The sequence below is a fragment of the Pollachius pollachius genome (genome assembly GCF_949987615.1).
Source record: "Pollachius pollachius genome assembly, chromosome: 8".
NCBI lineage: Eukaryota > Metazoa > Chordata > Actinopteri > Gadiformes > Gadidae > Pollachius > Pollachius pollachius.
In genome coordinates, this window is record NC_136941.1 from 17,455,216 (window position 1) to 17,477,675 (window position 22,460).

The window sequence follows — 22,460 nt, forward strand, 5'->3', positions numbered from 1 at the left end:
TTTTTCATGTGACCATGTCTTAAGGTGATCACAACTGGGGGTGAAAGGGCAAAGGTCAGTCTTTCATTTACATCCACTGATGAGGAAATCGTTGGTGACAGACCAAAGGTGTTTCATAATATTCAGGGAAGGACTGTAAAGAAAATCCCATGGATGGGAAGGCCTGTTATTATGTTTTTATGGTTTATATGTTTGTTTTGTTTGACAATGTTGACAGCAGGTTTGCAGGTTTAACAGCCAGTTCATTGGACAGGGAAATGTTACTCAACTTTAACAACGGGATACAAAAGGAATTCCAATTATTACTCGATTGACCTTTCTGGTCCGGGTTGTACCGTGGCAGTGCGTGTATTTGGACACGGTTGCAATCAGGCCGAGTAGACTTTGGCTAGTATACGAGCCTGCCTCCCATCAATAATGCATGGGAAGAGGAAACTGAGATAAGAAAGGTTGCCAGGACATGACATTTAACCAAAGTGACGTTTTTAACACCGTGACGTCAGTCACATCACCCGGACGACAGGGACTTTGTCTAGTCGCAACGTTACCGTGGCTTCCAGGTGAAGAACTGGACCTGGAAATGAAGAAAACTTACTTCAATATTCTGACAACAATGTTGAATTCGAATGGGGATTAAATAAACCAATAGTATTAATTTGTTCATATTATTTATTTAGGGATTTTATATTTGTGACGATAATCCGTAATGATCCCTTCTATGCATTTCCTTGCTTTTAAAGATCACATTTGTAGTAACAGTGCCTACATTTGTGTGTGTCTGCCAGGGACACCGTAGAGGAAGTGGGACCCCCACACGTGTGTTCAAAGGGTTCATTGTGGGGCCTGTACTGTACCAAGCTGTCGGGACGGTTTTACCCGGGCGCCTAAATGGGGTCCATGCGCATAACCCACTCCCTGCGGCGAGGGGTCTCCCAGCGTTGTCTGTCTGGTCTCTAGAGAGACCATCACAAAGACTGACATTTCTTTCTTCTCTCCCCGCTGCTTTTTGTGTCTGTGAATGTTTAATGCGTGTGTTAACCCCCATGGGCCCATGACTGGTCTTTTCTGGACGCTGAATGGGCTTAGTTGGGTTGACTAAGCAGCCGTGTCTGCTGAGCATAACACTCAAGCCACGACTCCTACTCATCTTTTAGTCCTTTGTTTTTAAGATAAAAATGATATCCACTCAGTGAATGAGTACGGTCACTTTTGGTCATGCTGAGTGTTTACTCAGAAATGTTAATAACCCAGTCACTAATTATATGAACATGAATTTTTCCAGGTCTGTTTTCCACCGAGTTAAAAAATAGCAAGAAGGCACTTCCTGGAGATTATCAGATCAAGATGATATATGGTTTAGGTTTCCTCGGCCGCGCGTTATCTCCACACCCGCCCCCTCGATATTGGTTTTAACACTAGTCATTAAAGTTATCCAGGCCTTTCCTTCGCCACCTTATTGCTATTTTTAGATTGCTGTCGTTGGAAAAACGCTAACTATCTGACCCTGAACCCCCGCAGAGACTAAAACAGCGCCATCTAGTGGCCTGCTCATCACTGTCTTCATGACAGTATATGACTCTATAAATGTAACACAGCCACTTTGTGCCCAAGCAAATATCGAATTTATTTTGAGGGAAGAAATTATTGGTGTACAAACATTTAATAAGAGGAAACTTAATTTATGCAGGAGTTATTCCTGTATTTTACGCACAACATAATCAGGATGTCATAAAGGATGATTTAGGTCCGAGGCATTACCCGTTTCCTTTGCTGTCAATTCTGCTGAGGTTTAGGATGGGTAGTAATTCCCAGTTTGTGAAAGATCGTGTAGAGTCCAGCATAGTCTGCCCTCTCCCGTTCATACAACTATGCAACGGTCACTTCGCCCCATTGCTAGGGCCCCTGGCTAAGGGCTCCTGGCAAATCTGATGGCACGGTTCCTCGCCTCTCCATTGCTCGGTGATTTATCAAGCGTCTCTGAAAAGGAGAGGAGAGGATGGTGTGATGCCTGGCCAGGGGTGCGTCTACACCTGGCCTTCCTCTGGAGGGCCCCTTCCCAGTGCGGCAGCTGCTCCAATAGCTCCAGGCCCTCAGATGTGGAGACCGGCCCGATTCTGTCACATTTTAAAAGCCGTGTCGGATGTTCCTGGAGCGGTTGGTGAGCTGCTCGTGATGTTGACCTGGTTACCCTGTTTCTGTCGTTTTCACTAGCCCGCTGCGTCTCTCAGGTGGAGCTTTGGAACAGGGGGCTTCTAGGCCAGCCACATGTATCCTATCGAGGTGTTTTGAGAAGGTTTTGTGTGTTGAACATTCATAGCTCTGCTTTGATTGGAGGTTTGCTTAGGCAGCTGAAAAAATGCAGAGTTGTCCCTTGTGTGCAATCTTGTTATGTGCATGATCTGTTTATACTTTATATAAAATGGGCTAACTGGTCGGTTGCACTGGGTGGAGGATTGTTTGGTAATATTATGATTAAGTTAAGGTAAAATGGGGTACAGAAGTACAGAAAATTGCAGCACCGCAAATCCTTCCTGTGGTTACCATAATGAAAAATCCTTTTCACAATGCGCTCCTTGTCATCAACCATGGCTACAAAAGGCTTCCCATATGAGGTTGTCAAAGTATTATGAAAAAGTCTCCTTTGAAATCAAAAATAGCAATTCACAACCAAATGCCTCCTACAGATTCTAACAAATTGAAGGAAACACATTGAAGACGGATTTCAAGAGTCCTCCTGCCATTCTCTGCACCATGGGTTGATATACCGTCTGCATGTCAGCCTTCTACCTGGCTCCGTGTCTATCCACCTTCCGCTCCGGAAAGAACATTTATTCCATTACAGCTGCCGGTCTGGCAACCAGTTATCAGATATCAGATAAAGGAGATTATATTTTGCTATTTGCCATGACTTCATAAATCACCTTCTCTCTCTCTCTGTTGTCCTGTGTATCTTAACCTTCAGATGACGGAGGGTAGACAGTGCCAGGTGCATCTTCTGGATGACAGGAAGTTAGAGCTGCTGGTTCAGGTAAGCTATCTCCTTAGTGTCAATAACGTGGTGGTGTTGTAATGTGGACCGCATAATTCAGTCTATTTCCTGTTTGCGGTTTCGAGTTGCTAATTCATTTAAAGATGTACTCCAAAGTGATATTGGTTAACTTAACTACATGCTCCTAATAGGTATTTGAATTAACATTTTGTGTATAAAGCTAACTTTCCCTTCATCCATTCACGAAAGTTAAGATTGGTGATCCATAACTAAATAGCAGTTTTCTATTTATGCAACTAACAATCATTTATATTTCACAGCCTAAACTACTGTCAAGGGAGCTTCTTGATTTGGTGTCCTCCCATTTCAACCTCAAAGAGAAGGAATACTTTGGACTCACGTTTGTCGACGACAAGTATGTTAAAAGCTACAGTATTGATCTTTGAATCCCGGTTTCGTTAACACTCAATGTCAGCTGACGGCCTGATGCTGACCTCTTGCAGTGGCCAGTGTAAGTGGCTGCAGATGGACCGCAGAGTCCTGGAGCATGACTTCTCCAAGAAGAGCGGGACCATCTCCCTCAAGTTCCTGGTCAGGTAACTCAACTTTCCCCTTCCTCCTTGCTCTGCTGAGCCCATGCCCTCCAGCAGAGAGCAGCCTTGAGTCTCCACCCACTCTGGTGTGAATCCAAGCCATACCCTCTTGTACCCCCCTGCCGTTGTGCATACCCTATATTGGATCATCTCAGTTTTGTCACAAAGAAAAAGCTCATCTCTTTTCCCTCCGTTCACCGCCCTAGGTTTTATGTGGAGAGCATCTCCCAGCTCAAGGACATCATTACAGTGGAGTTATTCTACCTGAACGCCAAATATGCCGTCTACCAGGTTAGTGTTGGACTAAGTGTTTCTCAGACACCCAGAGAGCGAGAGAGAGTGTACTGATGAATCACCTTCTCCATTCTCTCATATCAAATCCATATCACTCGCCCCGAGCCAGACAATGACTGCAGGGCAGTGTTTTTCTTGGTTGGTTTAGGACTGTGGGTTCATACAGCTCTGTACAGCTCCAGAGTGTGTACGTTAAGTGGGCATCGGCGGGTAACAGAGTGGCGTTCATATATCCCACGGAACATTAAACACGTTATGATGGACTGTAATCAATTCCATCGGTTATTCTGATCTCCCACAGGGAATTATCGAGGTGGAGAGCGAGAACGTCTTCAGATTAGCCGCGAGTGCTCTGCAGGTTAGTGCCTTTCATGGCTGTCACACACACAAGGCATTAACACGCCCCAATGTTGACCATGAGAACATGTGATAAAGCCATGTGTTTTTTCTCCTTGTTGCTAGGAGGCCAAAGGAGACTACACAAGGTAAGGACGTTCAATCTCGTAACTGATGCCCGTTTTTACTGCTGCAGGATCTTTTTGAAAAACAAGCTTTTAGGTGCAGGAAAAATAACATCAAATAATCCATGTGTTTCACCAAAGAGGCAGGGCGGGCTGGCAAGAATCAATACCTATGTTGTGTGTCGGAATTTAGGTCATTTACGCTTCACATCAAAGTGCCGGGCTGATTATTTACACCATCCTGCCTAGCGATTCATACCGCACTGATAGAAGCCAGAGGGTAGCAAAGCAGATATGTGATGGAGAGGGGAACAGCTACGTGGATGTTGAACCCAGCGTTCTTTGAGACACGGCGCTAAGGAGTTTGAGTGGACTACCATGGATTATGTTGCGAGGGCCATTTGTCTCTTACTCACTAGCACTAGAGGGAGATGAATGGTTGTAGTGTGGAGTCTCTGCGTGTGATCAAGTAGGCCAGGCACCCGATGGCTCTGGGGGGCACTGAGGGTCCTTGAGGTGGGGGCGGATGCCCGGAGGAGAGGCCTGTGTGGCTGGATCAATCGACCACGCCCAAGACATGAGGGAGGGAAAAACCTCCCCCTTTTCTGGCCCTCTGGGGGGGGGTAGGGTCAGGGAGGTCTCAAAAATACATGGCCTGTTAAGCCCTTTGAGATTGTACCTGTGATTAAGGGCTATACAAATAAAATGGAATTTAATTTAATTGAGGATTCAGTACATTTTCTATAATTCAAAACATAGAGACCACCAGTGGCTGCAACCAGCACATCTCGACATGACTACCCATACTTCTAAGAGTATGGGTAAGAGTGTTAACATGGGGGTGTTAACTGGCTGATTCTCATCCACTCTTTGTGCCTTTGTTTCTCAGTGACGAGAACACGAGAGCAGACCTGAAGAAGCTTCCCGTCCTGCCCACCAAAGTGCTGAAAGAACACCCGTCCCTTGCATACTGGTAGGTTTGCAAGGAAGGTACAGAACGTCAATGTAAATGCAATTGTCAAGTGTGCATGAGGAATTTAACCAGCGCCCGGCCATTAGCACTGGGCTATTAATGATGGTGTTGAGGTTAAGAAGTGGCGTGTCGATGTGGTGTTACAGTGAGGACGGGGTGATCGAGCACTACAAACAGCTGAAGGGACTCTCCAGAGGACAGGCCGTAGTGCGGTGAGTACCGGAGAGTCAATGGCTCCGCTCGCAAGGGCTTGCTTACCACAAGTCATCAGATAAGAGGACGTTATTGCTGCGACAACTTCATGAATCATTCCCCTCTCACTCCTTTTCTCTCTGTCTGTCTTTCTCTGTCTCTGTCTCTCTTCCCTTGTCTGCTGCTTGTGGCACTCATTTTCTCCTACGCTGTTGGAAATCAATAATGCACTGGAGGGTGTTACATGCTTACTGAGTCCCTCTGATTCATGGCAGTGAGGTATCTTTGAGATATCTTTTGTTAAAAAGAAATCTGCCGCTGTCTCTGACCTAAGACATGTGGTTATTTTCAGGTACTTGACGTTGGTGGAATCCCTGCCCACGTACGGCGTCCATTATTATGAAGTGAAGGTGAGTGGTCCTCTGCTTGTTCAGGGGAATTTGATGTTGTTGTTATTGCAGCAGGAAACAATTCAATCAATTGTTATGTTGCCTTCCAGGACAAGCAAGGAATGCCATGGTGGCTTGGAATCAGCTACAAAGGAATTGGGCAATATGATTTGCAGGATAAATTAAAACCAAGAAAGGTAATTCAAATAACTTATACATTGTTGCGTCTCAAGTGTGCTATGAAGTGCTATAATAAAGGCGTACGTATTCCTTAATATGTACATCTGACCTCATTTGATCTATTGCACTAATGACCAGAGCAAAGCTAGAGATGGACACGGCACACACAGCATTATGATTCACCAGCGCTGTGGTACATTCGTCATTCCTTCCACACGGCCGGGGTAGGGATGGGCTTCACAACGCATCTGGGTCAGACTAGGCCAGACATGAATCCCCGGAAAAACAGTGTTCCCGTGCACGGCACGTCCTCCTCAGAGCGATCAGCATGACGTGTGACAGCAGGACTCCTGTAATAATCAGTGGGCCGACTCCCCCTATCCAGCCCTCACTCTGGAGCCCATCTGGGGCTGGACGGACACGGCTGAACACTGGATCCCACGTGCTTCAGAAACACACACATAGGAGGACGGGTGGACCTGCTCGTCTTGTTTCCATGCGTGTTGTTTTATCATGTGTGGACACAGAGGAGTGACACCCTTAACACCATGTGATTGATCCCACAGCAATGTGGCTGGTAACATAGCCCAGAGTGTACACATGTAGGAACCAATAGGCTCTGTTATAGCATGTGAGGATTTAACGCACAATCACCGTCAGGCGCACTGACATCATCTCTAACCCGAAGCACACAGTACATCCCCCTTTCAGTGTGGTTTGCTGGTCTTGTGCAAGACTTGCTCCTTGAGCAACAGCTTATTGTGGAGGACATGCGTGCGGGTGCGGGGGGGGGTGACTGGTGATGTCAATTGGATGGGGAGGCAGGATATGGGTGTTGCCTAACTGGGGAGAATACCTGAGTAGACAAGTTGGGAGCTGATCGAGACAGGGAGAGAGACAAGGCACACGAGTGTAGTTTGTTTTATCAGAGCGCTCTGCAGAGAAGGATTACCAGACAGCCCAGAGACCCTCTTCTCCTGACGTCCGCCGGTAAGGCCGAGAGCTTACCGCTCTTACGTCTCCATGTTGACCGTCACCATGGAGACAAAAGTAGTTCACTTTTGAGAGGAAAGTTCATTTTGATGTTGGATTTTTTGCGATGTGTGTTTATGTGTACTGTGTAGGCGGTGCCAAATGCTAGATTCCCAGTGTTAGGAATCATAAAAGTGACATTTGGCAGAGAGAAACGATTGACAGGGACGCTTTGTTTCAATGTGTCTTCATCTCCTCCACTGTTAACCCATCAGGTCTATGTGATTGTCCCAGCATGTCGGCGGTATAACGCTCGTGTGAAAAGGATTGCCTGAGGCGTAATGGCGTCTCCCCATGAAACCACATATTACCGCTGTGCTGTTTGCCTGCTCACTGCTTGGCAGCGTGTCAGTTCACCGTGGGTTTATACCTTTCCCTTTGCCGACCTCGACCAGACACGAACATGAGTCACTGGCTAAAATAGCTGGTGCGTATATATCTCCACCACTGAGCACCTGGGCATATAGGAGGGAGGAGGAGGAGGAGGGGATGGAAAGACTGCTTCATATTGTGATGAGTCCTGAAATGTCTGCTTTTGGGATTTGAGTCTGCTCAACAACAACACCTGCATTATTACAGACATGGCGTTAGAGGGCTGGGGGCTGCAGGCTGTAATAAGGCAACCAGCCTGTAACTCATAATGTCTGGTGTTATGTCATTCAAAACAAGCTGAACAAATGAAGAGTGGTACTTGTGGTACTGGTGTCTGTTTGACGGCATACTTGAGTCGATATTGTTGATATTATAGGAATATGATATGGTGATTTAGCAGGAAATCCACAGTGTAACCCAGTGGTAATCGTATGTAACTACAGTAATCTGAAATAGCCCATGAAGTGGTGTCTAAAGATCGGTCTTTGTAGAAAACCAATGAATGCCCTAATCAAACTTAATATTGTTATTTGTCCTACACCTTTACCCAGCTATACCAGTGGAAGCAGCTGGAAAACCTTTATTTCCGGGAAAAGAAATTTGCCGTAGAGGTCAACGACCCACACCGGTGAGCGCAGTGAAGCATTGAGCCGAAGTGGACCTTTAAAGTGTTTTGCTGTGTATATAGCGAGCGTTTCACGCCATCAGCATGTTGACCGTTTATGCTCATGTAGTCATTACTTTCACTTTGAATATTAACGCCCGTTTAATGGAGCCTGTTTTGGGAATGTCTCTTGTGCGAACAGGAGAGCGGTGACTAAGCGTACCTTTGGGCAGACCGGGCTGCTCATCCACACATGGTACGCCAGCCATTCTCTGATCAAGACCATTTGGGTGATGGCCATTAGCCAACATCAGTTCTACTTGGATAGAAAGCAGAGCAAAGTGAGTATCAGTGATTTTTGTTTCCAGTAAGAGTATGGATTGCGTGATTACGTGTCCGCAAAGCTAATTCTTTCACGGTGGATTCTTCATGTCTTTAGGGTAAGATAGGCTCTGCGAAGAGTTTGGAGGAAATCGCTATGGATCTCACCGAGCAAGGAGGGTCGAAGATAAGCAGATTAGGAGACACAGGGCTGAAGAATAATCACATAATGGCTAGCAATGGCAGCCTGGTGTCTACTGGTAGGGCTTCGTCATGCTCTTATTCACCACATCACACCTCCTTTTATGACAAAAAAAAAAAAAAAGCTATATTGAGCAACTTAATGAACACACAAATGTACTTATATAAATATAATTGCTCATGTGAATATTAACCTGATGTGTAAAGGAGTTCATGAATATGAAAAGACTGCAATGAACATATGTATTTGATTTAATAATAACCACCAGCACCACCGACAGACTCTCATTACTTTGGATCATTAAAACGGTCAGAAAGGTCAGACTATTACATATGGTGACAGGTTCGGCCGACTCGGAGGCGAGCGAGGAGCAGAAGCGGGAGAAGATCTCCGAGCTAAGGAAGAAGGAGCAGGAGATCCAGGAGGTGCTGGCCAAGAAGACTAAGGAGCTGAGGAAGATCTGCCTGAGGGAGGCGGTGAGGAGACCCACGCTGTGCTGCCCCTTCTGTTCCCGGGATGCCAGGAAGAGCTGGCAGGCCTTCAGAGCACCAGCACACGCTCAAACTGATACCTTCCTCCATGCTGTCCCATTCCGTCAAACCATCATTTTAGACCATTGTTTAGTGTTTGTCACTTTCTACTTCTTCTCAGCAGAGTACAATCGGGGATTGATTATTGATTGTATTTCTTGTTGTTGTTGCTTTGCGATCTCAGGAGCTCACGGGCAAGCTGCCAAAAGAGTACCCCCTGTCCGCTGGCGAGAGACCGCCGCAGATCAGACGCCGCGTCGGCACCACTTTCAAGCTGGACGACCTCTTCCCCTATAACGAGGTTTGTCACAAGGAGGATCATGTCATGCGGGAGAGTCTGCCACACGGAGTGTGACGCAATCACCCATTTCCCATTAAATGAATGGGTTTCATAATGACCAGTTTCATAATGACCTCGGCTTCTCCATCAAAACCAGATGAAACAACATTGGCGTTTTTTTTTTGTATTTTTGGCGAACAAATCAATTCCATGACATCCGTTGCGTGTTTGACCCCCTGTCCCCTTCACCCCCTGTCCCCTTCTTCCCGCTCTCTGGGTGTCCCCCCCCCAGGACCCATATCTGAGGAACCTGGAGAGCCGCTTCGCCCTGCAGCGGAAGATTGTGGAGGCGGCCAAGAAGCTGGCCAACGAGGCGGAGCTGTGCAAGACGGTGAAGAAGAAGCGGAGGAGGAACTGTCTGGATGCCATGCACAAACTGCAGCAGGTGGAGGACGAGATGAACCAGTACAGGATCAAGAAGGGGAAGAAGCCCACGCAGAGAGCCTCGCTCATCATCGCAGGTGAAACACCGTTATTTCATTCATTTCAGTGTGTTGTTATCTTTGTGGTCAAATCAGCTTTGTTTCACAGTGATGGTGAAAATCTTTCACCATCACTGTGAAAAACAAATTTTCATGTTGAAATCAGGTTTCTTACATTGATGGTGAAGTGAACTATGTTTTGTTTTCATGCTTCAACCTGCTTAAATTGATAACCATGGTCAAATCAACTTTATTTTGCTTTCGTTGTAATTGATTTAGTTTAGATTTAGATTGATTATAATTTTGTGAACTACTTAACTACTTACTAAGTAACTAAGGTCCCTGATCTCCCCAGATGAACTGGTGCGCTCGGACTGCAGCTCCCTCTCCAGCCTGCCCCTGGACGACGGTGAGTAAACATCCGCTGGACCCAACGAGTCACGGCACAAACGTCTCCTCACTGATCCCACGCATCTGGAGTGCTCATGTGTTCCCCCCCGACGGCCTCCCTCTAACCCCGTGTATGCTGGCGTGTCCCCCCCCCCCAGACGACTCAGACAGCTCCAGCCAGAGGCCCCGGTCCCGCTCGGTGCAGGGCTCCCCTCAGCTCAGCCCCCTGCGCTCTCTGGGGGCCGAGTACGAGGCGGACAGACAGGCGTCCTCAAACCACCACCAGAAGAACCTCAGCAGGTAGGCGTCGCAGCCGTCCCGTGCCACCCGGCCCCCCTGCCCCCCTGCCAGCGCTCCTCCCTCAGCCGCCCCCTGGCCCCGGGGCTCACATCGGAAGGAAACCCGTCCTGCAGCTTTTATCACCCGCCGCCTTCACGGAGCGCTGCGTCCTGCTGGCGTTCAGCCGCGGCCGCGTGCTGTTTGCGGTGGCGTGTTTGCACAAGTTATTTTTCTTTCCTTTTGGCCGGATCGCTGCCTGCATCTTCTTCACACACGTCTTTCATTGCAGGCTAGCCTACGAAGGCCAGGAGCCTTCCCAGCACTACCAGGGGCCGAGGGAGGTCTCCTCCAGTGGCAGCAGCCCCTACAAAACCCTCCCCAGGCCTGCCAGAGACCCACGTAGCATGCCGCCCACCCCTGTCATGACCCGCAATGCCTACAGCAGCAGTCAGCTCAGGTGGGATTCTTCCCCCTCACCTCCGATGCTCTGAGCCTCACTGCTGCCGTGGAATACCCTCTCCCTCTCCCTCTCCCTCTCTCTCTCTCTCTCTCTCCTCTCTCTCTCTCTCTCTCTCTCTCTCTCTCTCTCTCTCTCCCTCCCTCCCTCTCCCTCTCCCTCTCTCTCTCTCTCTCTCTCTCTCTCTCTCTCTCTCTCTCTCTCTCTCTCTCTCTCTCTCTCTCTCTCTCTCTGTCTCTCTCTCTCTCTCTCTCTCTCTCTCTCTCTCTCTCTCTCTCTCTCTCTCTCTCTCTCTCTCTCTCTCTCTCTCTCTCTCTCTCTCTCTCTCTCTCTCTCTCTCTCTCTCCCTCTTTCTTACCCTCTCCCTCTCTCTCTCTCTCTCTCTCTCTCTCCGACAAGCCCAGCGTTGGGGCTAGTCTGACAATTAGGAAAGTTCTGCCAGATTCAGGATCCAAAAATCCTGCCAAGTGGTTTTGCTGCTCTGAGCCAGCTGACCTCAATTAACTGTTGCATACTTCCACTGATTAGCACATGTAGGTGGGCCGCCCAGAAACGCGAAGCCTTTCACTTTCTACATTTTTCTATAACCCCACCCTTACTAATAGTACACATCCCTCTCTCCCAAATCGGTCTCCTTTTTTATTTTACTAACAAACTTTCTACCTGAGTTGAGGCATCCACTGACGCTCGTGTGTGTGATGTGCAGGACGGGCGGCTCCACCCAGAGCTTCAGGCACCGCAGCGGCAGCCTGGAGTCCCAGCCGCGGCCCCGCAAGGACCCGGAGACGGAGAAGCCCGTGTTCACACTTTCGCCGGCGCACCGCAGCTCCAGCACGGAGGCCCTGGAGGACTGCTCCTCCTACGCCAGCCAGTCCAGCCTGGACTACTGCGCCACCACCGCCGCCCCCCACTACTGCACCCTGGACTCCCGCCGCACCCCCCAGCTGCACCGGCTGCACCGGCGGGTGGAGGTGTACGGCAACAGCGGCAGCATGCCCAACCTGGTGCCGCTCCACTCGGGCGGCGGCGGCGGCGGCGGCGGCGGCGGCGGCGGCGGCTACGGATACGAGTCCCCGGCGCACTACGCGCCCGACGCCTTCTACGGGGCCGGGTACCCGGGCGCCGACGCCGAGCCCTTCTCCAACGGGGCCTACGTGTACGAGAGCGACGTGGAGGGCCACTACAACGTCAACCCCTCCTACCAGGTCAACGGCTACCACGGCCACGAGAGGTACCGCCACTACAGCGACCGCACCGACAACCTGTCCCAGAACCCCTACGCCACCATGAGGGCCCCGCGCTGCCGCACGGGGGCCCGCAACGAGCTGCTGGCCAAGAGCATGCAGAAGGCCCTGGTGGCGGAGCACCTGAGGGGCTGGTTCCACCGCAGCGGGGCCCAGAAGGAGCCCGGCCGGGGGCCCTTCGACTACGACACGGGCTCCCAGCTCAGCCTGGGCTACCAGACCCTGCCGGCCCCCTTCAGCCACTCCAGCCGCGCCAACTCCTACTCCTCTGGTGAGGACTGTGCGGGGCCTGTGGGATGGTCGAAACGCACCATGGTTTAGCATAACGTATCATTAACATAGACTAACATGACACAACATTACATTAACAAAGCATAACATTGGATACCACGACATGTATAGGGCCTGCCGCCTGTATAATGACCACGTTGCAAAACACGCCATGGCATAGCAGAACATAACATTAACATGACATAGCATAACATTACAGTACCAAAGCATAACATGGAAAAACATGGCATTTGTATGGCATAACATAGCATCAAATGGCGTAGCATTAAAAAACATGGCCTGACATAACCAAGCACAGCACGACAGCAGCAACAACAACACATAGTTTGTTCCCGCTCACTGAACCATAACAACACATCACCATGGTGATGCGTAGTTCTTGTTTAACTATAACGACCTGTTTGGCAAGAAGCTATGAGCCAATAGCTGGCACTGGAGAAGACTGTGTTTTGAACAAACAACAACCAGAGCGCGTAGCCCGCGGCGTCTCGTGACCCTGTGGCTCTGCTTGCCCCGCAGTCTCCTCGGCGACCAGCACGGGGGCCTGGCGCAACCACCTGGCGGTGGGCCTGACGGACTACGACTCCGCCGACCGGGCGCAGTACCAGCAGCAGCCAGCGGGGGCGGCTCCCGGCGCCGCCTACAGCCGCAGCCCCACACACAACAGGTGAGGCCCTCGTGTAGCGCAGGCACTCCCGGGGTCTCTCTCTCCCCCGCTGAGAGATGGGGGGGGGGGTGACACACGTCAGTGGAGGTCATGAGTCATGGTGTGGGTAATTGGGAAAGGAAGGCACCAGTGAGTCATGGCCGGTCGATACTGGTCGTCACCACACCAATAGTGAAGAGACGGGTTTATTTGGATTGCTTAACGAATTTCCATGGTGATGCATAGTGGTATCACGAGTGAAGCTCTTTGGTTATTAGTTTCCAGAAACGCTCCTGCTGCCAAGCCCTCTCTCTCCTCTTTTCTGACTTCTCTTTTTTCATCTTTTTTCCTCTATGGATTGAGAAGAAAACATCAGTTATGCTACTATAAAGCTAAAGAACAGACCGAATGATAACATTTTTCCCTGTGTTGCCTAGAAACAGTTTTGTCTTTGTGCCTGCCTGGCTATGTTTTCCCTTCCACGCGCTGGTAGATGAAAACATAACAAGGCCTCCAGCCCACTGAAGCTAACACCCAGACACTAATAACCTGCCCTGCTATGTTTCCCTGCCTCTTTCTTTCCTTGCGTGCCGCCGCTCCTCCCTGACCTATCCCTCGACACCCTGTGTGTGCAGATGTTCCCCTGAAAGCAAGGTGTCAAAGTCTGACACAGTGTCCGACCAATCAGAGCCGGCCACCCCGGCGGCTGGCGCTGGGGCCGCTAGTTCAGAGCAGCAGCCCCTCGATGGCGGTATCGCTTAATGGTGAGGTCAGCCGCTCTTAGGCCCCGCCCCCCTCCATCTCAGAGCACCTCCTCCGTCCTCCTTACCCTGTGATTGTCTTGACGTTCTGCATCCCCGCCGGTCGCCCTTTCCCCAATCCCATGAACCTTCATTCTTTCATCCTCTGATTTGTCGCCGTCCATCCGCTTGCGGGAGCAATTTACTTCGGTTGTTTGTGTGTTTGTGTTTGTATGTGTGTGTTTTCTTTCTTTTGCCTTGTGCTGAAAGTATGTTTACCACTCAGTTTGTTCAGCTGGTAAGCAGTGTAGAAAGGCCAAGGGCCTACTTTGTTATACTCATCACTAGATACTTTACTTTCAAATATTTAATGATTTGAATTTGAGTCGGCAATCAAAACATATTGGCCATCGTCATTGTGTTTGTTTTATATTGCTATCAATATTCTGTTGTATGTTTCCATAATATCAGAGTGCAGTATCACTTAGTGCTGTATATACCGTGTAAGTTCCATCGGACTACTTCACATAATTATCTTCCCTCCATTTTCAAACGTCAGGAATGGATGTCTTTTACGCCACAAAGTCAGATTTCAGCGAATTGAGAGACTCAACTTCTTCTTCTTCTTCTTCTTCTTCTTCTTCTTCTTCTTCTTCTTCTTCTTCTTCTTCTTCTTCTTCTTCTTCTTCTTCTTCTTCTTCTTCCAGGCATCAATTGGGTGGAAGCTACATGAGCCTCAGCTGAAGATAGAACCAAACAGTGGCACAAGTAACCCCCCCCCCCCTTGCCCCCTGTGACTGGTTAGCACTTAAAGGGGAAGTCTAAGCTAAGTGTATTTAATGGTCGGAGGAACACCCCTCCGGCTGCCATAGCCCCAACGTTGTGTCCGCGTCTCATCTGCAAGTACCCACGACTGCTTTATCGTTCCATGACGTCTCAAAACTCATCACTGACACTTTCTGAACTTTCCCACGTGCCTTGGATTGGAGGAGGAACCCAAGGCGTTGCTCAAGTGTACCGCCATCGACCGCTGTGTCTGTGCATCTCCAGAGTAACACCCCTTGCCCACTGCATCCGTCCGTTGACGGATCTCATTGACTTTGCATGGGGCGATCCCGAAATGCATTGTGGGTCCGTCCGTTCCGTCGGCTCCGTCTCTTGCGTTCAGAAGTTGAGAAAATTTTTACTTTTCAGGCTGCAACGGATCCGTCAGCCAATCAGATCTTGGCTCCGTCGGCAAATACCACTCCCCCATCCGTCAGACACGCCTTACGTCGTCCGTTGACGGACGGATGCAGTGGGCAAGCTGCGCAAGCCGTGCATCGATGCTTCATGTACAGTGTTAAGGTGCGGACATTCAGCCAGACCACTGTACTGACCCGGACGACTGGCGTCTAGCGATGGCTGACGCTACACAAAGCATCCTCATTTCAACGTCATGTCGTTAGAGTGTGATCCATTGAAACAACGTTCATCCAGATCTTAATAAAAAAAGAAGGGGGTTGAAAATGTTCACGAATGTCACTGGGAAAGAAAAGTGATCGATTTCTTACAATGGTGTTTTTATTTATTAATCATGTTCTCGGTACATTAAATAAGAATGTATTTGTTAGTACAGTTCATAGACCCATTTGCCTTCGTTAGTACTGTAATGTGTTTTTGAATGCATGTGGAGAACACCTGTTTTTCATAGGAAATCCAGACTTTTTTATACAAGTAGAAGATCACTGCCCTAAAACCATAACCAGCTCTAAGTTACTTTTTGTACAGTCACTGTGTAGTTACATATTTGTTGAAAAACATAATTACCTGTCAAATATTTTCCAAATGAAATGAGAACATGAATAAATGGTTGTGTGAGACATGTGCTTCGATGTCATTTTGTTTTTGTATAGATTATTTAGATGTTTTTTTATCAATCTATCGATACTCAGCTTTGTTTTATATATATTTTAACAATATATCAAAGTCCTAATGAGCTACATGACTATCGGATGTGATGTGGTTCCAGGCACATCATGTTTCATCCTCTGGCTTCAGTCATTAGCTGTTGTTGTTTGTTGTGGTTCATCCAAGAGATCATATAAGGGGGCGGGGCTTAGAGTGGAGCGCTGGCTGTTGCCCCTCCTGGACCTTTGGCCACCTGCGCCTGTCAATCACAAACGTCCCTCTACGAAAAGCAACTGCCATCGAGAAGCATCCTGGTGGCCAGACCAGCTGAGAGAAGGAGCTGAAAAAAGAATGCTAGTATGTCTGCTCCCCCCCCCATCCTCGCATGTGCTTTAAATACCTTCCATGCTGGGGTTAATTTTAGTCTGTTCATGAGGCCGGGCCAGGAGGTATACCAGTCAGAGTCAAACTGAGAGGCTCTCCTCTTGGTGGGAAAATAGTCAGTCTTAGGTTTTTATATATATATTCATATATATATATATATATATATATAACAATCTACACAGGGAAAGCACACAGAGCAAAACATGTCGACCGATAAAGACTTAGAGGAGCTCAACGAAGAGGACATCGACGAGGATGAGCTCCTGGCCATGCTGTCGCCTGAGGAGCTGAGGGAGCTCCAGAGTGAGATGGACATTATCATCGCCCCCGACGACCGGGTGCCCGTAGGTCAGAGACAGAAGGACCAAACGGAGAAGCCTCCCACGGGGTCGTTTGACCACAGGTCTCTGGTGGATTACCTCTACTGGGAGAAGGAGTCCAAACGAATGCTTGATGAGGAGCGAGTGCCTACTACTCTGCTGCCCAGTGAGGTGAGGGAACACTGTTATGTTCTGATATCTATGACTATTCGTCACATAACACATTCATAGCGAAACACAAAATTGGCAGTTATCCTTTCAAGACTGCATTAAATGTGTGACATCAAGTGTTAATTATTTAAATGTGTCATCTCTGTCAGAAAACCTTGAGAGAAGCGGCGGTAAAGAAGGAGGAAGAGAAGGCGGACGAGGATGTGGAATATGTGTACGAAGAGGTGGTCATTGAGGAGGAGGCTGTCAACGGCGTTGAAGAAGAGACAGTTAAAGAAGAGATCATCGAGGAGATTGTGGAGGAAGTGAAAGGAGAAGAGCAGGTTCCCTCTGGGAGTGATACCCAAGAGTCGCAATTGCCTGTGAGCACCGATAAGCAAAACGATCTGGATGCTTCAAAGCACAATGAAGACAGCCAGCCCAGTAAGCCCAGTACCATTGAAACTCCTCCATTAAAGGAGGTGGAGGAGAAGGAGAGTGAGAAGGAGAGTGAAAGCATCGTTGAGCAAAAGCAAAGCACTACAGATATCCAAGAGGCCGTGGACTCAACCTCCGTCAAAGAACCAGAAACACAACCACTTCCAGATGAGCCGATAGTGGACGAACCATGGATAAAACCGCCAGAAAAGGAACTGAAGAAAATAAACAAGCTGAAACTGCCAAATCTTGCACTGGGGGGCATTAAGCTGACATCGAGGCCCTCGGGCAACGAGACCAACCTGGAGTCCACCTTGGATAAGATGCGCAACAACAACCCCTCCATCACAGAGGTGAACCTCAACAACATAGAAAACATTCCCAAAGTCATGCTCCTGGAATACGTCAACGCCTTGAAGAAGAACCGCTTTGTGAAGACTTTCAGCATCGCCAACACCGGCGTGGACGAGAACATCGCCTTCAACCTGGCCAACATGCTCCGCGAGAACCGCAGCATCGTCACACTGAACATCGAGTCCAACTTTGTGACGGGGAAGGGCATCGTGGCCATCATCCGCTGCCTGCAGTTCAACGAGACCCTCACAGAGCTGCGCTTCCACAACCAACGGCACATGCTGGGCCACCACGCCGAGATGGAGATCTCCCGCCTGCTGAAGGCCAACAACACCCTGCTGAAGATGGGCTACCACTTTGAGCAACCGGGGCCGAGGATGGTGGTAACCAACCTCCTCACCAGGAACCTGGACCGCCAGAGACAGCTGAGGAAGGAGGATCAGAAGCAGCTGCAGGTTAAAGAACAAAGGGAGGCATTGCAAATGTATGAAAACAGCCTGAACCTTCCTCCTGGTCTGTTGGAGATGCTGGGCTACATACCCTCCTTGGAGATCTTACGGAGCCACGGTCTTATCCCCCCATCTGTAGGACAGAGCAGTGGGCCCTCAGCTAACGGCCAGACAGACGCTCAACCCACACCACCACCACGAAACCAGCCCAGACAAAACCACACCACCGACAGCATTCCAAAGCCCCCCTGTGCCAGCGAACCAGCGAACCCCATAAAGGACGTCCACTTGAGGAGGACTCCCAAGAAACGCGACCCCTTTCTGGACCTGGACCCGAGGGAAGAGATGAAAGCAGACAGAGCCAGCTTCCATCTGAGGAAGACCACCAGAGCGAGGGCCACAGAGAGCGAGGTGATGGCGGACGAGAGGGCTAATCTGAAGGACGTCATTAAGACCTTGAAACCCGTTCCCCGGAGACGAGAGCCAGCAATGATTCAGATGACGCCGCGGGATCTCCTCCTGAGTGAAATCAAACAGAGCAACGTGGCCTATCTCAAAGCTGTGAGTGTGTGGAAGCACGTGAACGCATGCGATTTTTTAAGATCTCCAACAGATCACCCCCATAACACAAAATAACGTCAGATCTACCAAGCTACTCTATCTAGCCTAGTCTATCTGGACATCTCATATCTGAACACCTTGTTTACACAATAGTCATAATAATTTGCTTTACAATTTGCCTATTTAACCTAGATGCAATGTGTGCTATGTCATGTTCTTATATTCTTTCCCTTTGCTTACAGGTTCCTCTTCCGAAGGAGCTGGAGTCAGGCGAGACCAGTCTCTTAGACTTGTAGATTGTCCCTAATCTATGAAAAAGGAGAAGCTAACCATGTCTGAACTTTAGGGACGCGCTGACGATAGGTTGTGAAATAGCTGTTGATATGACTTGCACATAACAGAGTAACGTGTTAGAGGAGTGTTGTCTTGTTTCCGTTTATTGATTTGTTTTTGAGTTATTGTGTGACATTTAATGTACTGCTTTTTTGAAGAATAAAAAAACGAATTCAAAACTATAATTGACAGAATCGTACATACTATGCAAAATATTATAAGAAATGTTATATAGATTCAACACAAACGTACAATAACTAAGCTGTAGTATCTAGGCTAGGAAAACCCTTAAATCCTGACTTGATACTATACATTACTAAATTGTAAAGACTCTTTATTTTCACGTCACTTTATTACCAATAGAGGACAGCGTTGTGTCCAGCTTTGTCACTAGATTAGCATTGTTAAAAAATGAAACACAGACAAGAAAAAAACAAATGTTTGGCTTCCATATACATCATGTTTACACCTTTAACACATGGTCATGAAGTAAGCATGCACACATTGTAACGGATGAATATATGTTAGAAGCAATAGAAAAAGGCCTGGTGTTAAGCAGTAGCAATAAAAATTGGCAATTCTATTGTGAAAATAATGCATCAATAATAGAAAGGGATAAACAGACACTACACACAATGGCTTAATGACCATATAGCCAGCTGCTGGGGCCATTCACTTTTGTTTTGCATAGCTTTGATTAGAGGGCTTTGACTTAGACCAACCTGCATCGTCAGCACTAAATATTATGTGCACAGGAGTGCTTTGTATCAAGAAAATGTGTCATGTTACGTAAAACAAAACTCAAAGTAGCAGAATAGGCAGGGCAACCACTGATATGGATCCTGAACTGCCAGGAAAGGAATTATTGCTCATTTTGTTTTGTAGTATTTGATAAATCATTGGGATTGGGCCACCCATCATTCAGTCAAATATGGTTTTACTGCATGAAAGGAAAAGTGTCAAGCACATTTTTATGCTGCTTTGCGCAGTTTACATATATCCATTAGCCTCATCATGCAAAATATATAGCATCAGTCCTGCAGCTTTACATTACTCAAATAAATAATGTTTAAATAGCCTGTGGAATATTGCACAATCACCACAAATAAGAGCAAATATGTTCAACAAAATTTGGTTTTGAAAATCATTTTGGTCACACAAATAACACAGGGATCCTCCCTTTCTCTAACGACCCTTCATATGGTCTCTGAACGTCCAAATGGCATGCAGTCCTTAAATATTTGTACACCACACCTGTGTATTTGCGTATACATAGGAGCTTACACAAAATGACTAACTCAATGAAAGCAGGAAGCAAAAAGCAAATGGAATACAATTCTAGAGGACTCTTTTTTAAACCAATCAGCACGTGGCATTGCACTCGATCAACAATCCATCCTGAGATCCAGTCGTCTTCCGTTAATCCTTCAGCTTTCCCTCGATGAAATCCTGGATTTTGTTCATCTTCTCTTCCTGTTGGTCCAAAAGGTCCAGGATGACACCCATGGGGGACTTCTTCAGGCCTACACCCTCAATCTTGTTCTCCATCCGGTTCTTCATGTTGCGAAGTCTCAGCGAACCATGGATCAGGATCACTAGGACACAACACGTCATTATTGCACTTGTTACAATACAAAATCCAAATGTATTGATGGTTCGATTCCAAAAGCCACGTCTGCATACCATGAAAACTAAATATTCAGAAGGATCACATTACAATTAGAGCTCAAATTTAAGCAAACAAGGGGTCAAAGTTGAATCCCTCGTGAGAGAGATACTGAACACATGAGATCATTCATTAAATGTAGTAGAGTGTCCGAATCAACAGTCCATAGCAACGTCAACACACACACACAGTAGCGGCTAAGCTCCCTGGGAGCGGCTGGGCAGTGCCGGTGCCCAGCCTTCTCGCTACAAGGCTACAGCTGCTGACTGGTGAGGTTGTTTTTAAAGAATCAAGCCCTTCGTTAGCTAACTCAGAGAACAAAGCAGACATTGTTGGAATTTAGGGTAAGGGTAACATGTTCTATAGCAGGCATGACTCAGGCAGCGAGAGAATGTGTCAACTCATTCTCTGCCTAGCAGTGAATATGAATGAGATGTAAAGAGTGCATACATATGTATAACGCACATATCAGCTATGTGGGTCACTTTTCTCTTCAATTTTAAAATGTAACATATAGGCTATGCAATTTTTAGTTTGCACTTTTCCACTCCAACTGTATACTACCTATGAGGCCTGCATGAAAAATGTAAGGCCAAAGCAAGGCATAACTATGCAAAGGAATTTGGTAAATTTTGAGGGCCATTTGTGATTATTGATTACATTTGCCTATTCCCCCAATTTATGAAAAGACAGAAAGGATATGTGTTGACTTGATCAGGAAGGGTGATTTGGGCATTGGTTGTAAAACGTTGGGTTTGCATTCTACATTCAAAGTGTCTTTCACTGTGACACTCACACAACAAGGGGAAGGTGATTCCGAAGATGAAGACCATGACTCCGCCACACAGAGACAACAGGAAATAGCTGGTGCCCAACACAGCAGCCATAAACAGAGTTGGGTTCTTCTTCTTGAAGTTCTTGATGATGGTCTTGTTCTCTCCGGCCCAGACCGATCCCATGAAGACCAGGGACACCACAAATCCGCCCAGAAACATGCCGAAGGGATTAAGAAACCTTTGGGGAATAGCAAAGAGAAACTCAATGTGAATGCAAGAATAGCACAACCTGTCGTTTGTCGATGTACAATCCTATATTTAATGTCATGTGAAACCGTACATGGCCGGCCACAAGAAGGCCTAAATTAGTTCTACAACACATGCCCAACTATTGCCTAAGTTAAACCATGTTGAAAATAACGCTATTCATGATTAACTTTTGACGTTAGTACTGAGAGCTATCATCTAATCTTGTAAATCGTGTCCCATAATCGTTATGTGACGACTTAAAACAATGAAGATGTGCTGTAACACTACATCAAAAAAAAAGAGCCTAACAAACGGACGCTGATGTCTACGCATGTAGAAAAGCAACCAAGACATATCAAGCCACGATGCTGCAGCAAATAACCATATTGGAACTGATCATAGACGCCTGACATCTGTGTGAGTCGGAACCGATGGCGATGCTGCCAAGTTGAATACGCCCAGAGCTAGATGCTGTGAGGCTAAGCTAATTAGCCAATGGTAGCATTCCTCCAGAACTTACCCCACAATTATGAAAACGACAATGGCCACAGCGAAATAGTTGGTCTGGTAGTACAGCAAGTTGCTGATCACTCTGTTGTTCCATTTGGTCAGATCTCTGAAGTCAGGTTTAGCGAAACGGTCAGTTCCAGGGAAGAAATCATCCCACGGTCTGAGGGGGGCTAGCTCCATACTCGCCATTGCTAGGTGTTCACTAGCACTGCGTGTTGGATGTTTTGACAGGTCAGCTGATCAGGGATGTGATGAGAAAGGCACCAAAGCCCTTTGCTTTAGGGGAGTTTATCACGACACTGGCAACCCAGGTGAGAACCCCTTGCCAATGTTTCTGGGAATCATTGTTGCGTGACTTTTCCACGCTGCGCAGCCTGTGTGCCATGGCGCTGGAATCCAGTATTTACACCGCAGTATTGACGCTCACAAACGCTTTGGA

The 22,460-nt window shown here is 47.7% G+C and overlaps 3 protein-coding genes across 3 annotated transcripts; 2 read left to right on the forward strand and 1 right to left on the reverse strand.

Moving 5' to 3' along the window:
* Positions 1-2,962: 2,962 nt before the first annotated feature.
* On the forward strand, positions 2,963-15,803 carry frmd4bb (FERM domain containing 4Bb; the record flags this gene model as incomplete). The annotated part of the gene is made up of 22 exons (XM_079740943.1): positions 2,963-3,028; positions 3,310-3,404; positions 3,493-3,585; positions 3,789-3,873; positions 4,178-4,234; positions 4,339-4,361; positions 5,227-5,310; positions 5,457-5,522; positions 5,855-5,912; positions 6,002-6,088; positions 8,027-8,103; positions 8,282-8,420; positions 8,519-8,660; positions 8,945-9,078; positions 9,317-9,433; positions 9,705-9,933; positions 10,250-10,303; positions 10,443-10,584; positions 10,853-11,020; positions 11,727-12,535; positions 13,075-13,222; positions 15,136-15,803. The coding sequence occupies 22 exons, from the start codon at positions 2,963-2,965 to the stop codon at positions 15,224-15,226; spliced, it is 2,964 nt and encodes a 987-aa protein (XP_079597069.1). The 3' UTR covers positions 15,227-15,803.
* A 615-nt stretch (positions 15,804-16,418) lies between these two features.
* Positions 16,419-18,848, forward strand: lmod3 (leiomodin 3 (fetal); the record flags this gene model as incomplete). Its single annotated transcript, XM_079741610.1, has 3 exons — positions 16,419-16,706; positions 16,856-18,487; positions 18,730-18,848. 3 exons carry the CDS (start codon positions 16,419-16,421, stop codon positions 18,781-18,783), a joined length of 1,974 nt encoding a protein of 657 aa, XP_079597736.1. The 3' UTR covers positions 18,784-18,848.
* Positions 18,849-18,906: 58 nt separating this feature from the next.
* Positions 18,907-22,337, reverse strand: LOC307079351 (PRA1 family protein 3-like). The gene is made up of 3 exons (XM_079741617.1): positions 22,032-22,337; positions 21,283-21,500; positions 18,907-20,415 (listed from the first exon to the last, which is right to left on the reverse strand). The coding sequence occupies exons 1-3, from the start codon at positions 22,208-22,210 to the stop codon at positions 20,240-20,242; spliced, it is 573 nt and encodes a 190-aa protein (XP_079597743.1). The 5' UTR covers positions 22,211-22,337; the 3' UTR covers positions 18,907-20,239.
* Positions 22,338-22,460: the final 123 nt, after the last annotated feature.

Coding starts and splice junctions, on each gene's coding strand:
- LOC307079351 (XM_079741617.1), bottom strand. CDS start 22,210: ATGGCGAGTATGGAGCTAGCCCCCCTCAGACCGTGGGATGATTTCTTC. Junction 21,501..22,031: donor GTCGTTTTCATAATTGTGGG/GTAAGTTCTGGA, acceptor TATTCCCCAAAG/GTTTCTTAATCCCTTCGGCA. Junction 20,416..21,282: donor AATCACCTTCCCCTTGTTGT/GTGAGTGTCACA, acceptor GTTGTGTCCTAG/TGATCCTGATCCATGGTTCG.